General features: G+C 43.6%; 1 protein-coding gene across 1 annotated transcript; it reads left to right on the top strand.

Annotated features, from left to right (window-relative positions):
* Nucleotides 1-420: 420 nt before the first annotated feature.
* On the top strand, nt 421-17545 carry SMPX (small muscle protein X-linked; the record flags this gene model as incomplete). Its single annotated transcript, XM_080719607.1, has 3 exons — nt 421-459; nt 11489-11575; nt 17411-17545. The coding sequence occupies 3 exons, from the start codon at nt 421-423 to the stop codon at nt 17543-17545; spliced, it is 261 nt and encodes an 86-aa protein (XP_080575733.1).
* Nucleotides 17546-18034: the final 489 nt, after the last annotated feature.

Here is an 18034-nt window from a genome sequence, read left to right as displayed (position 1 = left end):
TCAAGTGGAGAGCCGTGGAGGCCTGAACAAAGGGGTTTTATTCCCGCCGCCTCTTTGCTCTGCTGCTGTTGGCAGAGGGTCAGGAGGGCAGGGAAGGAGATGATAGGGCCTTTCCAGTTGCTGATCGCCTATCGTCGGCATCAGGGGCCAAGCCTCTCAGCATTTCTCCTTCTGAATGATTTATCAGGGCCCTCTAGTGTTCCCTCTCCCAGAGGCCTGCGGAAGGAGGGTCTCCAAGTAACTCCGGAAACTGACACTGAAAGAATATAGGCCCCTGTGAGGGGTAACCGCCCCGCTGAATCATGAGGTCCACTCTAATTTATCAAGACCACGAATCTGAAAGCTGCCACCTCTCACAGCTTCCTACTTTTATTTTTTTTTATTTTTATTTTTATTTTTTTAGGGCTAAGACGCGTGAATATGTCGAAACAGCCAGTTTCCAATGTCAGAGCCATCCAGGTAAGTAGGCATATTTGTGTTTTAACATCAGCTCTGTGACTTCTAGGCCGATAGCTTAATAAGCCAAATTCCTGCGACTGTTCCCCTCTAGCTGATGTGAAGAAAGTTCCCCTTGAGAAGACAGTGAGGTACAATTGAGAAAGGTACAGACCGGGAAGGTACAGCTGGGAAGAGAGAAACTCTTTTTGGTTAATAGTTTCAATTGTAAGGCAGTCAGCTTATGAATGAGAAATAGCTGTTTTCTACAAAATCGTAGTATGTTCAAATTAACCTAGTATATGCTTTATGAAGAACTAGAAGACAGGAGCAATGATAAGGAGAAGAGGGTCTGATTACCTGGATTTGATCAGTGTTCACTGTGTACACGTTTTAAAATACACAATGCACAATGGCAGACATCTGTAATCCCAGTACTTGGGAGGCTAAAGCAAGAGGACCACACTGGGAGGCCAGCATATGGTATATAGCAAGTCCTTGTTTCAAAATAAAAAAATTAAAATGGCTGGGGTGTAACTTAGAGGTAGACTGCCCCTGGCTTTAAGCCTCAGTACTATATATACATATATAAACACACACACACACACACACACACACACACACACACACACACACACATCTGTATTCTATAAATATGTGCAACTATTTTATGTGAATTTAAAAATGTTGCATGCTTTTAATATATTTTCAATAGACTCATTGATAGAGAATAGAATGTTAAATTTCTATTTTTATATCCAATTGATACATGGCTATTTCTTTTTTTTTTTTTGTGGGTCTGGAGATGGAACCCAGGGGCATTCGACCTCCGAGCTACACCCCCTGCCCTATTTTTTATTCTTTATTTTGAAACCGGGTCTCACTGAGTTGCAGAGGGCCTCACTAAGTAGCTGAGGCTGTCCTCGAACTGCAATCCTCCAGGTCTCAGCCTCCCGAATGCTGGGATTACAAGTGTGCACCACCACGCCCGGGATACATGGCTATTTCAATGTTCACAGTTGGTTGACTCATCTGTTCTAAATACATCTTTTAGGGCTGGGGATGTAGTTCAGCGGTAGAGCATGTGCTCTACTGGATTCAATCTTCAGCACCAAAAATAATATAAAATACCTTGTTCTCTCTGTGTGTGTGTGTGTGTGTGTGTGTGTGTGTGTGTGTGTGTGTGTGTAGTATTGAGAATTATTGAACAAGGGGCATTCTGCCTCCAAGATACACCCCCAGACATTCATCCCCAGCTCTATTTTATTTTTTACTTTGAAACAAGGTCTTGTTAATTTGTTGAGGGTCTCACTAAGTTGCTGAGTTAGTCCTCAAACCCGCAATCTTCTTGTCTCAGCCCTCCGATACAGGCACTACTGCATCGGGCTTAGAATACCTCTTTCTTACCTGGGCACAATAGCAAATTCATATAATCCCAGTACTTGGGAGGCTCAGGCAAGAGGATTGCAGATTCAAGAACAGCATTAGCAATGTATTGAGACTCTCAGCAACACAGGGAGACCTTGTTTTAAAAGAAAAAAATTAAATATGCCTGGGAGTGTAGCTTAGAAGTAGAATGTCCCTGGGTTCTAGCCCCAGCACCACAAAACAAAATGAAACATAAAAAAAAACTCCAAAATGAAACAAACAAATAAAAAACCAACTCTTTCTTCAAAAATATCTTTCTTAGTCAAGTGTTCTTCACAGGCTTTTGGTATTGATGTTTTAAAGTACATATCTGAGTCAGGCGTGGTGGCGCACGCTTGTAATCTCAGAACTTGGGAGGCTGAGGCAGGAGGATCCGGGTTCACGGCCAGCCTCAGCTACTCAGTGAGGCCCTCCACAACTTAGTGAGATCCTGTTTCAAAATAAAGAATAAAAAATAGGGCTGGGAGGTAGAATGCCCCTGGGTTCAATCCCCAGTACTACAAAAATAAAAAAAAATAAAAATATAATAAAGTCCATGTGCTATGCTATTAATTCTCCTCATGCCGTCCCAGCAAATGAATTTTTGGTTTTTCTGAACTGATTTAAGTCACACACACACACACACACACACACACACACACACACACACACACCAGGAAAGGGAAACAGGCATTTTGAAACAAAAATACAATTATGAAAATAACTTTCAGTGTTTGTTTTGAACCAATACTTAATTTGCTATTTCTCTTAAGGCCTCCCTGTTTTCCTCTCCGCTGGCTCCCACCCCGAGACGAGACGCTGGGTACAATGCTTTCTTATGAAATTCCGTCTCTCCTTTCCATCAGCGTGGAGCCTAGCTGCGCTTTTTCCAGAGGAACATGTGTTTTTTCTTCCTGGACTTTTTTTTTTTCTTTCTGAATACGGCAGGGCACATGGCGGTTCCAGAATACATTAGCTCGGCCGCACCGTCTCAGCATAAACACGGACACAAAGCGCCGCCTGTGTTGTGGAGGGGCGCGCGTGTGGCCGGGCCGCGGACGCATCACTGAGGGCTTTAGAGATCCGAGCGCACACCGGTGGTAGAGGAGGGGGAGGGACAGAGCTTTACTTGTCATGATTAATGCATATCCTTAAGCTGACGGGGGTTCTTAAGTGGCAGGATGTATAACAACCCCTGGCAACGGTCACTGAGCAAGCCACGGGGGAGGGGGCAGGCACTCGGCAGGGATTCCATTCTTAGCCTTCAATGCCTCCCTACTGAGTCTCTGACATATTTTGATGGTGGCAGTGGAAATTATTTTGTCTCCTAGGCTTATGGCCATCCTAGAGCTGTTCACTCTTCTCTTTTACCCCATGTGGAAGAGAGCAGGGACATGGGCTGTCAAATCAGATTGCTGCTGTCCTTGATTTTTCTCATGTTGGTGCAGGATCATGGGGAAATGATTTTCTCTTGCTTTGCCTCTCTGTGCCTCCATTTCTCCATCTGCAAAATGGAGATAATTGTATCCACCATCTAGGGCCACATGTATAAGATGCTAAAAACAGCCTACTAAACACTCATTGACGACCGACCATTGTTACAATTCTGACTCTTCGGGAAAGCTTTATGTCAGAGTTATGAGAAATAATACCGTTTGGTCACTGCGCTTAAATCTCATGAAGTACTGATAAACAAAAATAACCTTCTTATTTGCACCGCCAGGCATGATGGTGCAAGCCTCTGTCCTTCCAGTACTTGGGAGACTGAGACGGGAGGCTCTCAGGCTCGAGCCCAGCCTCAGCTACGTAGCAACACCCTCAGCACCTTCATGAGACCCTGTTTCCAAATCAAATAAAAAGGGCTGGGGGTATAGCTCACGGGTAGAAGCCTCCTGGGTTCCATCCCCAGTACCCCCAAAATTTTCTTTTCTTTTTCTTTTGCAGGACACAAAAATGTAGTCTACGTTCAGGCTGCTTTTTGCTTCTCTTCATTTTAAAGCTGAAAGCATATTGAATCTTCTGCTTTACTGCTCTCTGGTCTCAGCTCCACACTGAAATTTCACCAGCATTTTATTTACTAATTTTGAGCTGGATGTATTTTTAGATCTGTAATATTTTAAAAGCTTTTATTGATTTTTCTTCACAGCATCCCCTTATGCTGCATTACAGAAAAATCCATCCACTTAAGGGCAACACAGGGGTTCCTTATGGACACGCCGTCGCTTCTCTTGCTCTATTCTCTGCCACACGAAAAGCCCAACTGAATGCTCCTTCCAATGAAGTAGTATTTCTTGTGGCTAAATAGCGCTATCTGCTATTTTCCTATCATCTTTGCATTACCCTTAAGTAAGGTACATTACATAAAACATGAAAATGGTCACACTATAAAATGGTTTATAGTAGGAACATTATCTAGGTTATGAGCCTCTCTGGAACAATCAGAAACCCTGGTTGCTGAGGGAGGATACCCTCCCTGTGGAAATGCCACTTAAAGGTCTTCAACGTCCTACTCAATACACTCTAGCCACTTCTTTTTACTAGAAGTTGATGTTTGAGCCGGGCGTGGTGGCGCACGCTTGGAATCCCCGCGCTTGGGAGGCGGAGACAGGAGATCGCGCAGGTTCGAAGCCAGCCATGCTGGCGTAAGAGACCCTGTTTCCAAAAATAAAATAGGTCTAGGAGTGTAGCCCGGAGGAAGGAGGGCTTCCAGGAACCCCAGGACCAAAAAAAAAAAAAAAAAAAAAAAAAAAAAGAAGTTTATGTTCAATCCAGTTCAGTGGTCCATTCTTGGGCACAGAATATTAGCCAGGTTCTGTGCTAAGTGTAGGATACACAAAGAGGAATTGTTTATTGGTTCCTGCATTTCGGGAGTTCATGGACCCCAGGATTTATTTGCTACATGACTTAGGGCAAGTTGTTTATCCTTTGTGCCTCAGTTTCCTCATTTGTCAAGAAGGAAATTAATGACAGTGCCTTCCTCAGGGTTTCTATGAAGGTAAAATGAATTAAATATATGTAAATGCTCAGGTCAATGCCTAGATCATTGTAATTGGACAATAGATAGCTTTTCTGATCAATCATCAACAGCATCATCTAGTTCAATGGTGCCAAAATGTGTCCCTTGGAATGCCAGCTGTATGGGATGTCATTAATCAGATGAAACATTTCCATAATTAAGTGCTTGGGAAAATTTCTCAGAGTATACAACTTGCTAATGACATCATGTTTTTTTTTTTTTTTTATCCATGCAGTGTTTTCTTTTCTTTGTGGTACTGGAGGTGGAACCCAGGGGCTTTTCTACCTCTGGGCTATACTCCGAGACTTATTTTATATTCTATTTGGAAACAGGGTCTCACTAAGTTGCCGAGAGCCTCACTCGGCAGCTGAGGCTGCCTTCAAACCTGTGCGATCCTCCTGTCTCAGTCTCCCAAGCACGGGGATTACAAACGTGCGCCACCATGCTTGGCTCTTGCAATGTTTTTTAAACATATTGGACCTTTTCAATGAGTATCTTGCAAGACAGTGTTTGGCAGTGAAAACTTCTAGAAACAAGGACTTGGATTTCTGATTTTTCTGGCTTGGGTGAACTTAAGCCACTTTCAATCATATTGGTAACAAGCCATTTCAGTTGAGGCACTGCACCAATATGTGTCAGAAAACGTGGAATCAAACAGTTACAAATCTCTGTGACCTTAGTTCATCCTTGTTTTACTTTTATGTAAAATAGGGACAATATACTATTTAATAGGGTTGCTATAATGGATAAACAAAATAGTGTATGGCAAGAACCTAGCTTATAGTATACAGATTCCTTAAGAGACCACTATTCAAACTATCTGAGTAATACACGGAATAGCCTTGCTTTCTCTTCAAGTGGTTCCATCTCCTCCAGGTACCAGAATAAGAGGAAAGCCCAAACTAGACCAAAAGTGAAGAATAGATGGTCTTTGAATTGTAAGGGGAGTCTAAGTGTACTCTTTTCTTCCCCCATTGTATTAACTGAATCTCAGCCAGGAGTGTAAAAATATCTGGAGGAAATTCAGTTGATTCTTTCAGAGCTTGGACAGGACTTCTGTCTTATAAGCACGGATACAGCTCTATCCCAGAAGTTGGCAAACCTTTCCTGCAAAGGGACAGATAGTAAATATTTTAGGCTTTGGTGTTTGGTCCATTCCAACTACTCAACTCTGCTATTATACCGAAGCAGCCATAGCCAATATGGACATGAGTGAAGCTGGCTGTGTTCCAATAACATTTTATTTATAAAATGGGTGGTGGGCTCCATGGGCCCATGAATTGGAGTTTGCCAAGTTCCGTACTTGACTCTCCAAGCCGCTTGTTCCATCCCACTGTTGACGGGAACAGAGATGTGACCAAGGTAACATCAGCACACTGGGCACACTGGGTCTGCTTCCTTCTGACAAAAGAATTTGACATGACAGCTGGTGGGGAAAGCTAGCTCTGCCAGGAAATCTAATCCCATCAGTGATCTGCCTGGTGACTTTCTCTAATGAGACCAAGTGACACCAGTCCCCGGCAGCACCTGCCTGTCCTTCCTCTTCTTCCTGAACTTTTGGGAACCATCACAGGCCTCCCCAGGGTATGAGCTCATGCAAGCCAATATTTTCTGGGTTGTCACTGGATCTTTCTCTTCACCTTTGATCAAAGTAAGCTATTATCTGTAATTTGTCCTCTCCCCTGAGATCTGAGAGCTCCATGGCTGACCAGAAGAGTCCTGTGCCCTCCCTTAGCTCCCCGCTGTGATTTTACCCTCCTGGACCTTGTGATCTGCAAAGGGCAGGAGGTGGTATTAAATGACCTCTCAGGCCCTGAGCAGCTTCTTTAGCCTGTGAATCTTGAGAATAACTTCTAAAGGTTTATTATTAGGATGACAATAATGGCTGCAAATTATTCAGGGTTTGCTGTGGACTTAGCTCAGTGCAATAGGATTCCCACTGACTATAAAATTAGGGGTGGAGAAGTGAAATAAGGCACCAGGAATCACAGGGCTTATAAGCAGTCATGTCTGGACCCAGATTCAGTCATTCAGTCTGATCCCAAAACACACGTTTGGAGCTACTCTGCCATGCTGTCCAGCCTTTTTGCTTACTATCCCCACCCTTGGCCCAGAGCACAAGGCTGGAAGAGTGGCCGCGGATCATCCCAAGGGTAATGGTAAGTTGCCAAGGCTATCTGAGGGACAATTATCATTTTATGGATGCTGGATGCTTTCCTCCCTCTTAAAGAACTCAACCAACTTTCAGAATTAGTGTCGGCATTTAAGTGAAGAAGCTAATAGCCTACTCCAGATAAAGGGGTATTAAAAGCAAGTTGGGTTACAGTAAAAAATATAGAGTCTCAATTACAAACATTGTCTAGAAATACAAGCAACCATGGCTGCGGACTTGCTACCTCTGGCTTCATTGATTTAAGCTGCTTGTGAGGCTTACTCTGTACCTCTTTGGTTGTACAGTCCAAGGAAGAAACATATGAAACTTGCATTGTTAAATAGGGTGTGGCTTCTAACTGTGAGAAGCTTTCCGTCGCTACCTTGTTCACATATAGAGCAGAGTATTTATTTTTGGGTGGTGGGGATTGAACCCAGAAACATTCTACATCTAACCTCCACCCCCTATTTAGGGTCTTTCTAAATTGTTGAGGCTGCCCTGGAACCTGTGATCTTCCTGTCTTAGCTTCCCAAGGACTGAGATTACAGTCATGTGCCACCATGCCTGGCTAGAACACAAGATTTTGGTGCAGAACTTCTTTCCCTTCCCTATCCGTTATCATTGTTTTACCACTCTCCGCTGTCCTGGGCATAAAATCCTCTTGGAAGAAGAAAGCAATCTCCATGGAAGCCAAAAATATACACAGACAAGAGTCCAAGGATATGACAGTCCTTGGTATAAAAGAACAGACTATCACCAGGCATGGTTGTTCAGTTAATCCAATACACTAATTATGTTAAAAATCAGTACAATGATTCTTCCTTCAATATTATATTTAAACTGAAAACAGAAAATTAACTTTTTCTGGGTGTGGTGGCCCACGCTTATAATCCCAGCATTTGGGAGGTTGAGACTGGAGGATCGTGGTTCTTAAACAGCCTCAGGTACTTAGCAAGGCCCTTCACAACTCAGTGAGACCCTGTTTCAAAAAATAAAAGGTTGAAAATAGGGCTGGGAGTATAGCTCTAAGGTAGAATGCCCCTGGATTCCATCCCCAGTACTGCCAAAAAAAAAATTAACTTTTATTTGCCATTTGTTTTAATGTAGCACTGAGGTCTTGTCTTTGATCATGGATCTACGGTTTCTTTCTTACATAAAGCACTATGAAACATTATGATTGCCAGTGTTGGCTTCTTTAAAGTGTAGCAAGAACTCCAATACAGCGGTTTGACTTAAGTGAGTTTGGTGTTACTCCAGCTAATGCTCTGACCAGGGCCCCGTACTTGCGGCATGAGACAGGCAGGCAGGCAGGCACACACAGGCTCAAAGATGTCAGTTTTTGATGCCGACATTTACAAGTACTTCAGAAATACAACCTGCCCCCGACCAATTTGCACATCATCTTAATAGCTGTACAGTACATTCTTGAAATATGCTTTTCCCTGGATGACGGGACTACAGTTGAGTCATTCAGGAAATTATTGAAGAGAACAAAAAGTGTTGAGAACAGAGAAAAAAGAAAACCTTTCAATATGAAACATCATGGGTGGAGAACATTGGCTGAGTGGGAGTTTCTCCAAATTGTGTTGAGTGGGGGAATTTTGTGTGTTTTGAGTCTACCTACCCCACATTTCAAGAATCCCTAAACAGTTATGCATTCTAGTGATAATGAGTTGTACTTTTAAAATAAGTTGACTGTATTTTAGTTGATAGGTGTGTGTGTGTGTGTGTGTGTGTGTGTGTGTGTGTGTGTGTGTACACATAGGCACATGTCTGCCTGTCTCTTATTTTAAGATGATCTATCAGAAAGGAATCTCATTTTCTAATCAGAAAATACACCTCTTTTTGAAAGTCTTTTGCAAAGATGCTATCATTTCAAAATGCTATATCCTGCTCTGTTCAGAGAAGGATAGGGCTGTGAGAATAAGAAAGTGCGGAAAGAAATACTGCAAATGCAACCCAAAGAATTTCCTCTGCCCGGGTCCTGGGAGGCAAGCTATAGATTCTGGCAGGAACTACTGGGGACCTTTAAAAACGAAAGATAGAATGTGTGTGTGTGTGTGTGTGTGTGTGTGTGTGTGTGTGTGTGTGTGTGTTTAGAATTTATCCTAAACAAACATGCAATGTTCAGAAAACTCACAGTAGGTTCAGAAAAGGAGACAGAGTGGGGACAAAAAGGGCGGGGGAGAAAGGAGAACAATGGAAAGTAAAGTTCAATAGGAATTGTCAGTACCGGGGCTGGCAGCTATCAGACCAACCCACGGGGGAAAGGAGATGTCTTTCCATTGTAAGCCACACAGTAGCGGCCGTGGAGGGAATATTGTTTCCAGAATCATCCTGGCTCAAAGCCTGGAGCCAAGAAAGGAGAACAATACAAATAATTAAGGGAGCGGTGGAATTAACTTACAGGGAATTCTTTCTACTTTTCGTCACCTGGTGAGATCAAGTGTGGTATTAATTTCACATCAGATAGGTCCTCTATCAGGGAACTGTATCCTGTTCGGGCAGAAGATGATCTAGTAGATTTTTTTCCATTCCCACCTTGGAGGATGTAACAAATTATGTATAGCTTGGGAAAGTGATGCGCCCGGTCTGCTGCATCAGAAGTGTATTTAAAAATATCTAAATGAGCAAATGAAAGGAGAGTAAAGAAATGCAAAAAAAAAAAAAAAGAAAGAAAACAAAATGAATTACATTGCAGAAAAAACCCTACAGAAAAGAGCCAACCAAACGAGCCTGCTTCCTTCACATTTATACAGGATCTCTATAGAGATAGAAGTCCAACCTTATATTGGTTGTGGTTACTGATGTTAAGTTTCTTCTGTGTTTACTTATTCTTTCATAAAAGACGAGGCTTGTATTTGGAACCCAACTTGCATAGCAAGGGCCATACCTAATTTGTGGGGGGAAACAGCGAGTACTCAGAAGGTATTTTATTTGCATTTAACACAGAGCAAGTCAGTGAAAAAGACAAGACTGTGTCCCACTTCTCTGGCCAATGGGATTAAAGGAGAGATCTACAGGTCTCCACTTTCCTGTCAAATTCAAGTTAGAAGGAATTTTCTTGATGCCTGTATGTTGTCACCGCAGTGTCCCTGTCCTCCAACACCTCAGTGCCGCAGCTCTCGTCATCTTCGCGCTAGTGATGCTCACGATGGTTGATGAAGCCTCTCCCCTCCCTCACCGCTGCACATTAGTGATGGGACACGCCACAAACGTTTTTCAGGCGCCTTTCCTTCTTGTCAGTATTTGCCGCCATAAAGACCAGTGGGTTCCTGATTTCTTGAGTGATGTCTTAAGAAAGCAAAAGGGTCGCATCAGTGTGCGTTAATGGCTCATGTTGCCAAGTGGCTTTTCTTCGACACCTGTTCTACAATTAGCCATTTTGTGTGCCCCTTTTGAAAGGCCACTCTCAAATGAAGGGTGCAGTTTCAGTCTGGTTTGGTAGAGTGAAAAGGTCTGACTAAAGTCAAGCAGCTTCGATACGGAATTCTGGCTTTTGCTTGTACTGCTCGTGTGACCTTGTGAAAATCATCTGACTCAATTTCTTCATCAGTCAAACCCAAATTATGATACCAATCTCAGAAGAATGTCATGAGGATATAGGTATTTGAACCCTTAGATTTTGCCTATTTTGCATTTTAAATGGCCCTCGGGTATTTTATTTTATTTTACTTATTTTGTGGCACTGGGGTAGGAACCCAGGGGCATTCTACCTCTGAGCTATACCCCAGCCCTACTTTATTCTTTTATTTTGAAATAAGGTCTCACTGAGTTGCAAAGGGCCTCGCCAAGTAACTGAGGCTGGCCTCGAGCCGCCATCCTTCTGCCTCAGCCTCCCAAATGCTGGGATTAGAAGTGTGCGCCACCACGCCCGCCCGGCTAATATGGCATCTTAATAAGAGACAAGAACCAGTGACGTGTGATTCAAAGGGAACTTGACTTTCCAGCTGTCTCTTCACTGACTCACCCAAGAATGTGTTGGGAAGAAGGTCAATTTGAAAACCCTCAGGCGGTGCTGAGACTGTGGCGGGATGATATAGAAAGGAGGGGGGCGGGTGGCTGGGGAGGTGTGAAGCCCCACCCGCCCGAAGGTGGGGGAGGCATGGGGTGACTTCTGCAAGAGCTCCTTCTTCCTTTCCTATGGTTCTGTGTTCTTCCCTCATCCCCTGAGAGAGGAAAATATTATGCACCACAGGAGGGCAACCACCGCAACAAACTGTCTTCAAATTCTTTCACTTAGTAAGGAATTGTAAAAGCCACGGTATAAATATAAGGACGAATACCAGAAATCTATAATAAATGGAAGTCAAATTTTCCTTTGCATATTTCCCCGCTGTCATTACAGCAATTTTCCCCGAGATAAAAAGCTTTGAAGATGTACTTTGGAGATGCATTTTTCCTCGCAATGATTGCTGTCTCTATCATTGCAATTTCTTACTTTTCTTGAGCTAAATCGACCCTGTTTTCTCTTTTAGGCGAATATCAATATTCCGATGGGAGCCTTTCGGCCAGGAGCTGGACAACCCCCCAGAAGAAAAGAATGTACTCCTGAAACGGAGGAGGTGAGGAAAACAGCTGGCAAAGTTCAGCAGGGTCTGCCTCCAAACTCCTCAGTAAGGGAGGGCAGAGGCCAACTGGGGCGGTGGGACAGGGAGGTAAGAGCCGCCTGTCAAAGAATCAGCAGCTCATGCATACATTGCTGTAGTTGTCTTGTTCAATCAGCCAAGAAACTCTTCCCTTCAACCAAAGTACCTGGCGCGGTTACTTGGAGATTCAGAGCTGATCGTCCAGTTTTCATTGATTTTGTGGGTACTGGGGAGAACATGGCCCCTTTGGTTGAGCGCTAGTCACTATACTGGTCGGTTTTCCCCTGGGGAGCCTTCATCAAACAGGAGGGGATATTTATTTGTTTATTTATTTTTCTGTTTAGATTTTCATTTTTATTGAAAATAAATGGTATACATTTAAACTGCGCTTGGTGCCCTCGCCCCCACCTCCATTTCCCCTCCCGCCTCCCAACAACGAGTATCCAGGTCAACGATGCTACATTCATACTTTTACACATATTTGGGTGTAGCTCTTCCATGAATCAACTTCAGCCTTCTTCCTTTCCTATCCTTCCATTCTACCTTTGCTGCGATTTCCCCTCCGTTATCTGGAGTCGAGGAGGGCATATTTATTACAGCTTTGGGTGGAGGGGTAATCCAAATTAGATCTCAGGAAGTGAGTGCATGTGGATTCCAAAAGACACACCAACAGACAAGCAAACACCTCAATCTCTGGATATTTTCTTTGAAAAGACAACTTTATAGCTGGGAGCATTGGTGCACACCTATAATCCCAGTGCTTTGGAAGCTAAGACAGGAGAATCACAGGGTTGAGGTCAGCCTCATCAACTTAGCAATACCCTCAGCAACTTAGCAAGATCCTGTTTCAAAATAAAAAAGGGCTGGGCTGTAGCTTGGAGGAAGGGCGCCCCTGGGTTCAAGTCCCAGTACCTCCCTGCTTGCACATGCGTATACACACAAAAAGAAAAGGTAGTTTTGGAAGGGAGTCTATCAAACCTCCACTTTTGTATTTTTTCTCCTCTAATTCTCCCTTAAATTTGAGTACCTGGTTTGCAAAAATGAATGCTAAAATTAACAATGAATCAATAAAGAGGGAACAGTTCCCTCCTCAGATATTTATGTTTTTACCCACATGTGACGTTTCGGATGAAACCTGGAAGATATTGCAAGGTCCTGTTTCAAAATAAAAGAGGGCTGGGGTGTAGCTTGGAGGAAGAGCGCCCCTGGGCTGAGAAAAAAGTAAGGTTTTACAGAATTTCATTGGCACAAGACAAGGACAATGGAATAAAGCCGGAAGGTACAACAGACTATACTTTATCTTTTAATACATGTAAAACAGGCTTTAACCTTTTTCCATTTTTGGTATTTGCCCTCAAGAATATCTATTACCATTTCACAATTACCTTAATAGACTTTGTCCTGCATCTAAATTTTTTTCTCCTGAGTATTATTTTGTATTTACTTATTTATTTATTTATTTTGTGGTACTGGGGGTGGAACCCAGAGGCTTCCTACCTCTGGGCTATCCTCCCAGACCTATTTTCTATTTTATTTGGAAACAGGGTCTCACTAAGTTGCTGAGAGCCTCACTAAGTAGCTGAGGCTGGCTTCAAATCTGTGCGATCCTCCCGTCTCAGCCTCCCAAGCGCGGGGATTACAGGCATGCGCCACCACGCCTGGCTTCCTATGAGTCTTCTTGATGTGATCCCAGCCTCCTATCAGTAGATAACTATAGTGGGACATGGTGGCACACGCTTGCAATCCCAGTACTTGGAAGGCTGAGATGAGAGGATTGTAGGTTCGTGGCCAGCCTCAGCAACTTAGTGAGACCCTGTTTCAAAATATAAATAATAAAAGTAGGGCTGGGGGTGCAGCTCAGAGGCGGAATGCTCCTGGGTCCAATCTATAGTACTAAGAAAACAGAAAAAAAAATCTCTTGAAAGGAAGAAATAGAGTATTTGAGTGACATCACCAAGTTCTGGAATTTCAGCAACTAAGTCACCTTTAATGAATAAAAACATTGAACTAAAAGACCTGACCCTAGCCTGCTGTGTATATGTGTGTGTGTGTGTGTGTGTGTGTGTGTGTGTGTGTGTGTGTGTAAGGGTACTGGGAATTAAAATGAAACCCGGGGTATTCTACCTCCAAGCTTAGTCCTATTTTTATTTATTTGGAAACAGGTTCTCACTAAATTGCGAGGCTGGCTTTGAACCTGCCATCCTCCTATCTCAGCCTCCCAAATATAGGGATTACAGGTGTGTGCCACCATGCCCAGCTAATGTTTTCTGTTGAAATAGGGTCTCTCGACATTGCTTTGGCTGGCCTCAAACCTGCAACTCCCCTGTCTCAGCCTCCCAAACACTGGTATGCACCACCACACCTGGCTTGGTTTTGATGGCTATATAATCCCAAATTTTGGTTCTGCTAACTTGGCTTTCTAGTTAACCGAGCTCTCCATTTGGATTTTGGTTGAGTATTTGAGTCTCTTTCTACCGAGTAGGATCTCCTGCATCCCTCAGAGGGCCACAGTGAGGAAAGTGTCAGTGATACGATGGACAGGGCATAGTCTAGTAGGCATTTCGTAGATGACTGTTCATCAATTGACCTAATGATCCGATTGGCACAAAGGACTCCTGGGCCTATTGTTGCACCCTGTAAGAATAAAGCCTGGGGAGGTAGCGGGGAAAGCAATGGGACTCTTCTGACATCTCCATTTATTTGGCATTAGAGTTTTCTCCCTGTGCTGCTTCTCAAGCTGTGCCTGTCACTCCAGCTGAAAGGTAGCTCAACCCTCTTTTCTTCTTAAAGTGACTGATGCCACAAGTGTTTTGGAGGCTTGCGTCTCACCTTCCCTTGGTGGTATTTGGCCCTTGGGTTTTCTCTCCCCAACTCTTCTTTCCTTCACACAACTCTTTCCTGAGGGGCCTGCGAAAGCACTTTGCTGTCACTCTTGCCTTGTTCCAGTCTGATGGTTCCAGTATATTCTAAAATAACCAAGACCTGATCCAGCCTGGTTTGTGAAGCCATACTTTATGGCCAGACACACATCCAAATGGTCAGCCAATTCATTGGATGGAGGGAACAGGCACCCAGAGAGATCCAGCCATCCCAGGAGTGTTTCTTAAACTCTGATGCACTATCCTCCTGGGGCTCACTGGGCAGGAGGAGGGTAGAGCTGCGGTTCCCTTACCACACAAGCAGCAATGACTTCTCAGGACTGGTGGTGTTTTATATGGGGGGCATAGGATTGGGGTGTAGCTTTGAGATAGAATGCCCCTAAGTTCAACCCCCACCACAAACACAAAAAATGTACTTAATAAGCCAAATGGCTATATGGAAATCTGCTTGTTTGTATCTTAATTTACTGTAATCCTTACAATAATAAAATTAGAGAAGAAATGGAATCAGATTTCTATTATATTTTTGCAAGATGAGAGAAGAGTCAGTTAAAAAACGCACCACCATTAGCCCCCTTCCTGAGTCAATATTAATTATCATGTCAAATTATTAAATCTATGTACAATTTTACATTATATGCAACCTTGCCAAATCAAATGCTAAAAGTCTCACTTTGATAAATTAAAAAAAAACAGTGTGCTGGGGTTTTAATAATTCTTAAGGAAGATGCCCAGTATTAAATACTATCATTGTTAATCTGCAGATTTTTACATCATAAATCTTCGCACGTAGACGTTTAAGTGCAGACATTGGCATTGTGTCGAATGTACCAGTATAGAACATTTTGATGTTACAAAGAAAGTGACTTACCGGGGAACTTAACAGAGGAACGGGAAGCATTTTTCTCTTTCATGCTTCTTTATTAAGATCTACCCACCTAACAACCGCGGGAACATTTATAAGTGGGGAAACATTTTTCATCTTACTGCTACACATATTAAAAAACGGCAATACTTTATAGCCTTGTTAAATATTCCTTCCTAGTAGTCCAGCAAAGAACATTTTGGAATACCTCGTCCTCCAAGCAGATGTTTTATAGTTTTAATTACTCCTTCTGTATCTCCATTTGTCCGTGATGAATGTGTACAAGATGAAAAGCAGCCAATCTCACGGCTCCGTACGTTAACCCCGGGGAAACAGTATCTCCCAGATATTTACAGCAGGTGGAGACTACGCTGAATAGCTTTATCACTTCATGTGGGCGACATGTTAGCTCTTTCATCAGCACGGTACCAGATTCAGAGAAAATGACTATAGGAAAAACCATTAGCCTGTAGTAGAAGAGCAGCACCTCAATATTTTATGTGTCTACGCGTCCCCTCCAATAAGCAATTTAAAAATGCTTCTAGAAAGGCTATGTCTACCAAGTCATTTGTCAGGGTTTGAGAAAGCTGGAACATGTTCTTCCTTTAGGTTCTTAGTGAGAACTAGACACAGGAGCCAGATGGGGATTGACACCCAGCATCAGCTTTAATACCTGATGGCAGAGCTGTCCAGGAGGCCAGACGCAGTGCTTATCCCCCCGCCCTCACAGAGTTGTATTGATCCAAGGAGTTGTGGGCAGAGCAGATGAAGCCCTGCCAGTTTCACACTGAAAATGCGTGTTCATTTGGGTCCTTTAAGAAGCGGACCCAAGGATGGGATTAGGTGTGCCAAATGCATTTTGGAGCAAACACTTGTAAGGAAAAGTGGGAGGGAGCTACAGGACGCCCCAGGGGGCGGCAGAGCGCCCTGCTGCTTGGGAAGGCGAGAGAGAGAGAGAGAGAGAGAGAGAGAGAGAGAGAGAGAGAGAGAGAGAGAGACAGACACAGAGACAGGGGGTCAGCGGGAGGGGTGCAGCCTTCTGTGTTGCTCTAAGGCCAATTTTCCAGCCTAATTTGCTTTTCTGAAGGTGTCCCTGACTCCCAGGGCTAAGCCCACCCTAGGGTTCTTGTTGCACTCGGCCATTGGTTGCCGGCGTGGGAAGCGTGACCTCTGCGAGGGATGGATGGATTTCCTGGCGAAGCAGCTGGGGCAGGCATCCAATTACACTCCCTGCAGTAATCTGATCTCAGGCGTGTTCTCATGGCTGCCACGGTGATCAAGTGTTCCTCTAACAGCTTCCTCCCAGGGCCTCAGAGATCACAGTCTCCCACCTCCAGCAAACAGGAGCAGTGGTCTAACAAGGGAGCTTTCTTGCATCGTAATGAGTTGGAGCCACACACAGCAGCTCATCCTATTGTTTTCTAATCACTATTATGTGTGTGTTGGGTGCACGCACATGGAGATGTGGATTTGTCAGTCTCGGGATTCATTAGTGAACAGCAATCATCAAGTGTGCCTGTGCTTCTCTGTAACCGGCCATTAGAGGAGACACGCACACATGCCCCAAGATGCAGCTGCTGCCCTAAAATTGTGACAAAAATATAACAGCAGTAAGTGATAGGATATTTAAAATACTTCCCAAAGCAGGAAGATAGGGCTGGGCCTCCTCTGCTGCCTCGCCCATCTTGCCCATTTTCAAAGAGGGCTTCCTTACATCCTTTTCAGCTTGTTTATACTTCCACCAGATGTCACAGGACTAAAGCATGGCCCCCAATGTACCCCAGATAAAACTTTGGAAACTCCCAGACAAAGTCATCATTACAGTCAGACGTACACTAAAGTTACTTGTTTTCCTGTTCTAACTCTATTTTACCAAGCTTTAGGTGTTACTGATACACCAACGTTGTCTCAGGAATGCAAAAGGTAGTTGTTCTGCTAGAATCACACTCGGATAGTCTTCCTTTATTTTTTTTAGTGGTTTATTTATATTTTTAGTGGTTTATGCCCATCAGCCTGTGAACAATATATCTTTTCCAGTGAGTTCAATTTCTTCTCATGTCTTTTCAGGGAGCTCCTCCCACCTCAGATGAGGAGAAGAAGCCAATTCCAGGAGCAAAGAAACTTCCAGGCCCTGCGGTCAACCTGTCTGAGATCCAGAATATTAAAAGTGAACTGAAATATGTCCCCAAAGCTGAACAGTAGTTGGAAGAAAAAGGGTGAGTGAGAAACTAGCTTCTTTGTCTAAAACAGATTCTACCATCATACAATAGTTCAAGAGGCCAGACATAGTGGCACATGCCTGTAATCCCAGTATTTGGGAGGAGGAGACAGGAAGATTGCAGATTCAAGGACAGCCTCAGCAAATAGTGAGATGCTCATCAACCTGCGAAGAGTCTATTTCAAGAAAAAAAAATCGGGCTGGGGGGGTGGAGCTCAGAGGTAGAATGCCCCTGAGTTCCACCTCTAGTACCACAAATATAAAATAAAATAAAATAATTCAAGAAGCAGGGTGTGGTGGCCTGTACTCCCAGTATTTGAGAGGCTGAGATAGGATCATCGTAGGACTGAGGCCGGCCTCAGCAACTTAGTGAAACCCTCAGCAACTTAGCGAGACCCTGTTTCAAAATAAAAAATAAAAAGGGCTGGAGGTGTAGCTCAGAGGTAGAATAACTTGGTTCAATCCTCAGTACT

This window comes from Muscardinus avellanarius, assembly GCF_963383645.1.
Source record: "Muscardinus avellanarius genome assembly, chromosome: X".
NCBI classification, from domain to species: domain Eukaryota; kingdom Metazoa; phylum Chordata; class Mammalia; order Rodentia; family Gliridae; genus Muscardinus; species Muscardinus avellanarius.
Note: the sequence above shows the minus strand (reverse complement) of the source record. Positions and strands in the feature narration are given on the sequence as shown.